Raw genomic sequence first — 5,912 nt, 5'->3', positions numbered from 1 at the left:
CGAGCTGATATCTCTGAGCAATGCTTCTCTTTCCTCTAAAGACCTGCGCCAGTGTAAAGAATCATACTCGTCCATCTCAATATTTCTTCTTAGCTTGTCGATTTTGTATCCTTCTCCTCTTGCTTTAGCTTACATCATCAGTTTATTATGGTACTGCAAAATACAATAGGAGAGATTTAACCACTGTTAGCATAAAGATTTATACAACTATGTGAATCTCTCACAGTTGCAATACCAAGACAGAGTTAAAATATTAAGTATTCAAGTTAAAATTTCAGTTGATTATTAATCAGTTCTAAAATTAAAAGTATACTAAATGTTTTGACCAATTAAACTATGTAGTGATCAAATACATCGACAAATCAGAGACAAAGAGTAAATGTTATTAGTCCGAAGACCCATTACCCCAAATCAGGCAAGAAGAAATAAACACAGACCCTTAAACATAAGAGACATTTAATTTTATATCTTTGAACACACATTAGTCAATTGATTTTAAACCAGAGCAAGTTCTATGTTCTGTATAAGAAACTTGAGTTGCAAGGCAGACAAATCTGCAGAGAGATTGATAACACAGAAAACGGCGAATCAGCAAAAACATCCACAAGAATCTTGTCTTTGGATTTTTATTACGACCTTAGTGTTTTAAAGACATTAATGTCAGAGGAGCGTAATGAATATAATTGGGTATTTAAGAAAATTGATAATATTAGGTGCTGTTCAGACAGAATCATCTAGAAAAAGTTTGTCTTAATTACTCTGTTTTTAAAGGTTTGGAACAAGAAAAAGACAAAACTCAATATTCTCTTGGTTCCACTGTTTTATTTTTGTCAACGAAGGAAATAAATACAACAATAATTAAGTAAAAGTTCAGTTTCGAATAATATGAACATTGCATCAAAATGTAGTTTTGAGTTAAAACAAATATTCTACGAAACGTTAACAAGATTAAATTACCTATGCCGAGTTACAAGCTGACAAGAAGTTGACCCCTTAGGCATAGATTTCAAGCCATCAGGTGAAGATACAGAGACCGCAGCGGTTTTTAAACAAGGAGCGTTCTGCAGGATGTAAAGAACGATTTCTTTCTCTTCCTCTCTTCCTTTGTAGAGACTCCATTGAAAAGTTTCGAGATGGAAGGAGACACATTCCGGAACCGAGCTCGGGTTACAGACATAAGGTGGTGGATCATAGTCGCATGTGTCACGTGAAGCTTGAGAAATTGTAGTTTAGGGGAATGTTTGAGCAAATGCAGAAGCAGATTGAGCGAAATTTTTTCGTAAATATGTAGTTCCAGATGAAGAAGCCGCCGAGAAATTATACGCGCAAGACGCAGAACCTGCAGGTTACAACATTTACAAGGGTTACCAAAACAGCTTTCCAAATAAAACAGGACCGAGATGGCTGAGTTGTAGTACTGCGAAAATCCTTATTTAAAAAATCACTACACAATTTACCCAGCCAATTCGCTTGCAAAATGTATGTGGTTCCAACCGAAGTTTCCTTCGTAGCGCATACATGTATCGAAAGATATTCGACTGAGGTAAGAAATCTGAGAAACTTTTTAGTATGAATGATCAACACCGAAACGAGCCTCCACCAAATTAGGCATACCTTTATAAAGCTTGAAACGGCCAATGAAATCTTCGATCGATAAGTTATAATACTTCAAAGAAGTAGTGTTTATCTTGAATCGAGAATGATAGCTAGCTAGCCCTAGTAGTATTATCTTTTATCTCCAATCTCTGTAGAGAAGGGACTGATATGGTGAAAAGAGAAGGCAAGTCGAAGCGGAGGCTACTGGTAACACCATCAAAGAAAAGATCTTCAAGAACAGGACAATCCGATGTTAGCCTACAGAAAGCTTCTTCCCCACGGAACTCCACATGTGTGAGGTGCAAACTTTTCAAGGACTGGAAACAAAAATTTTATGGTGGTGAATCAGCAAAGCAAGGCAAAACCATGTGAAGTTTCAGGATGACTAGTTTCTGGAAGACTGTTGGGACTTTCAGATCTTGCGAGTCTTGTCCCAGTTTGATAGTTAGGGTTTTTAGAAACAGAGCTTCATGTAAATATGTAATTGTAACATCTCTCGCAAAATTTGTTAAATCCAAGGGAACCGATGTTGGTACAACAACTTTTATCGTAATCAAGCGTTTCCATCATCTTCCAAAGAGATTTCCACCTTTAGAAGGTAAGCTTGTATTCATGGCATGATCGTTTGTTATGAAGTAGACATCAAACCCTAATTAAACTCTGTTTATTTAAAAAGTGGGATGGAAAGCCTGGAATGTAAGAATTCCAATTTTTACAGCTTTGAATAATGAAAAAAATATATTCAATTTTCCATTTACTCTACTTATTTAGAATTTAAAATTTACAATAGTTCTAGAAATAATTTTCATAAAATCCACATTTATAGTATTAGAAACCTGTCCTAAATGAGATTAACCTTAATTCTTGAATTTTTAAACACCAAAGTGGATCACTAGATCAAACCCAGCAGCTTGTGAGCCATGAAAAAAAATAGAAAAGCCAACTCCTTCTAATGACAGATATGTTATTACATAACAAAGCTCTAGGCTTTTGCAACATGATCCAGACAAAACTCAGAAACCGCAAAATCTAATTATCTACTATTAGAAAGTTGTTGTCTTCCTACTTCAGTCACAAGATACAGAACAATGATAACACTACCACAAGCTATCACAACTTCTTATACAAATCCTGAGATCCACATTCAAACTTAGTTAATAGCACAGTTTTGGACACTTCAGTAAGATTGTAAGCTCACATGCTCTTGAAATCCTGGTTGGAATCTCCAATTCTTCAAACATCTGATGTTCGCTCACTAACTTGACTGAGCCAGGATAGATAGTTGCAGTCACTAACCGCCTCTCGTTCCTCAGAATATAAATAGCTACGATCTTTCTCAACTTTTGTTTCTATATAGTCTCTCCAGTCAAAAGTTGTGACAACAAACATTCAGGAACACGCCTCAGATGTATCCAACGATCCTCACAATCCAAAGCCAACCAATGGTTCTGCGATCAATATATTTCACTTTGGAACCAGAAACAAAACATGATTGAGAAGTTTGCACAATTTTGGTGTATGGAAGGAAGTACTAGCACATTCATAAGATGCCAATGAAATTTCTTCTAGAGGTTCCAAATCAGTAATAACTTCCAAATCAGGCAATAAGAAACAAACACAAACCCTAAAACATGTTAGATTTTAAATCATATATCTTCTTTAAACACACATTACTTCTCTGGTTTCAAACCAGAGAAAGTTCTCTATTTTCTTTTGAAACTTGAATTTCAAGGCACGCTAGTGGATATCCATGAACATATACAATATTGTATGCATATTGCATATATAAACGTATTATTAAATTATCCCCACAAGAAACGAGATTTTGAACTGCTCCTTCTTCACAGCTCAAACATATAGAATTGTCAGAATCAGTAAAAGATTATGCCTAAACATACATTCCAACTCCTTCATGCACGTAAAAGCCAAAGAGATAAAAACACTCTTTAAACGACTAGGGTTTTTTTCAAAATGTAAATGGAAGCTTCTTCTCTTCTCCTGTTTTCATATCCGACATCGCGTATCCGTAGAAGAGTGTCGAGATGGAAGCTCAAGCACTCAGGAGCAGAGCTTGTTTCCTTTTTGATTAATGAAGATTACTCTCTGTAAATAAGGGACTGATATGATTAGTCCACAAAGATCAAGTTCTGACAATTTACACAATGAACTACTTTAACTGTTCGTCCCTTTTGTTTGTTGTTCTGAAAAAAATCATAAGTCTCTATTTTAAAGGTTTGAACCATGAACAAGACAAAACACAAGATTATCTTAGAACCAAAGAAACTCCTCTATTTTATTTCTGTCAACGAAGAAAAGAAACTCCAACAAAAGAATTAAGTAAAAATACAGCTTCAGATAATAAGAACAATAATTGCATCCTTAGATTCACATCAAATTGTATTCTTGAGTTAGACTGAAACAAATTTTCTAGGAAACGTTAACAAAATTACCTATGTTGAACTACAAGCTTGCAAGAAGTTGAAACCTTAGGCATATATTCCAACTCTTTGATCATCAGTAGCTCTTCCCCGCGTTGCAGACCAACTGAAGATAAAGAGATGGCAGCGGTTTTTAAACAAAGAGCGTTCTGCAGGATGTAGAGAACAATCTGTTTCTCTTCCTCTCTTCCTCTGTAGAGAAGCCATTGAAAAGCTTTAAGATGGAAGGACACAAATTCAGGAATCGAGCTGGGGTTACAGACTGAAGGTGATGGATCATTGTACTCTTCGGAACGAATCAACCTACTGGGATAAGTAGGCATGGTAAAAATTTTATGTGTCTCGTGAAGCTTGAGAAATTGTAGTTTAGGAGATTGTTTGAGCAAATACAGAAGCAGATTGAGCGAACTTTTTCCGTAAATATGTAGTTCCAAATGAAGAAGCCGCTGAGAAATTTTCTTAGCTAGAAGCAGAACCTGCACGTTACAACATTACAAGGGTTACCAAAACATTGTTCCAAATACAACGTTACAACATTACTGCGAAAATCTTTATTGAAAATCACTAAACAAAAACCAATATTTTACCCAGCTCATTAGATTTGTAAAAATGGTTCCAGCCAGAGTTACCTCTTTAGCATATATACATATCGAAAGAAACTGGACTGAGGTAAGAAATCTGAGAAACTTGTCAGTTTGATAAGGAGCAACACCGAGACGAGCCTCCACTAAGTTAGGCATATCTTCATAGAAGATGAAACTGCCAATGGAATGGATGATCCTTATGTACTTCAAGGAAGGAGTGTCTATCTTGAATTCAGAGTGATAGCTAGGGTAGATGGGATCATGCGAAGTATTTTGTTTGATCTCGAGTCTCTGTAGAGAAGGGACCGAGATGGTGAAAGAGGAACGCAACCAAACTTGGATTCTACTGGTAACACTATCCAAGAAAAGATCATCAAGAACAGGACAAGCGGATATTAGCCTGCAGAAACCTTTTTCGCCAAGGAAACTCACATGTGTGAGGTGCAAACTTTTCAAGGACTGGAAACAAACCGTCGATGGTGGTGAATCAGGAAAGTGAGGAATAATTGTGTGGAGTTTCAGGACGACTAGTTTTTGGAAGACTGTGTCTGGGAAACTACCTGGGAGTTTCAGAGATCTCTGTTGGTTTAATTTGAGGGTTAGGGTTCTGAGAACCGGAGCTTCATGTAGTTGCACCGACCTCTTACAAAATTCTTCAAATCCAAGGGAACCAATGTTGGCACAACAACTTTGATCGTACTCAAGCGTTGGCATCATCTTCCATACAGATTTCCACCGTTTAGAGAGTAAGTTTGTATGCATGGCATCGCTTATTGGGACTAATGAGAGCATTCTGAAGAGCAAATCGTCAGGTAAATGGCTGATCCTGTCTGAGAATGTAACATCTTCCGTTCGTAGTTTTGCAGCTTCCATGGTTCACAAAAAAGCATGAAACTAGAGTAGAGATTGGAATATGAAGGAGAGATAAAACCCTAATTACACTCTGTTTATTATTTATTTTTAAAAAGTGGGCTGGAAAGCCTGAACGCAAAAGTTCTTACTTTTTTACAGCATAAATAATGAAAAAAACAATGTTTGTTAATTTTCCGTTTACTGTTCTTATGGAGAACTTAAAAATATACCAACGTTTTTGAAATTGTTTTCATTATTTTTCACATTTCGTTTCCATGGAATCTCTGCATCTGGTTGCGTGCTGTATCGTGAGTCTGTGACTATCGAACAATTGTATTGATTCCGAGACGCTTGTATAACCTATCTCTACATAGGGTCTGACTGGTGTAACCGCAGCGGTTGCGGTTGCGGGAGTTTGCGGATGCGGATGGTTGCGGTTTTA

At 36.6% G+C, this 5,912-nt stretch overlaps 1 protein-coding gene and 1 pseudogene across 1 annotated transcript; both read right to left on the bottom strand.

Moving 5' to 3' along the window:
• Window positions 1-1,620: 1,620 nt before the first annotated feature.
• LOC130505228 (putative F-box/FBD/LRR-repeat protein At5g56810) lies at window positions 1,621-2,210 on the bottom strand (annotated as a pseudogene).
• Window positions 2,211-3,434: 1,224 nt separating this feature from the next.
• On the bottom strand, window positions 3,435-5,569 carry LOC108833287 (putative F-box/FBD/LRR-repeat protein At5g56810). Its single transcript, XM_056994330.1, has 3 exons — window positions 4,664-5,569; window positions 4,047-4,510; window positions 3,435-3,699 (listed from the first exon to the last, which is right to left on the bottom strand). The coding sequence occupies exons 1-3, from the start codon at window positions 5,489-5,491 to the stop codon at window positions 3,693-3,695; spliced, it is 1,299 nt and encodes a 432-aa protein (XP_056850310.1). The 5' UTR covers window positions 5,492-5,569; the 3' UTR covers window positions 3,435-3,692.
• Between the last annotated feature and the right edge of the window lie 343 nt (window positions 5,570-5,912).

The sequence above is a fragment of the Raphanus sativus genome, chromosome 2, assembly GCF_000801105.2.
Source record: "Raphanus sativus cultivar WK10039 chromosome 2, ASM80110v3, whole genome shotgun sequence".
NCBI lineage: Eukaryota > Viridiplantae > Streptophyta > Magnoliopsida > Brassicales > Brassicaceae > Raphanus > Raphanus sativus.
This window is presented reverse-complemented; position numbering and strand designations above follow the sequence as displayed.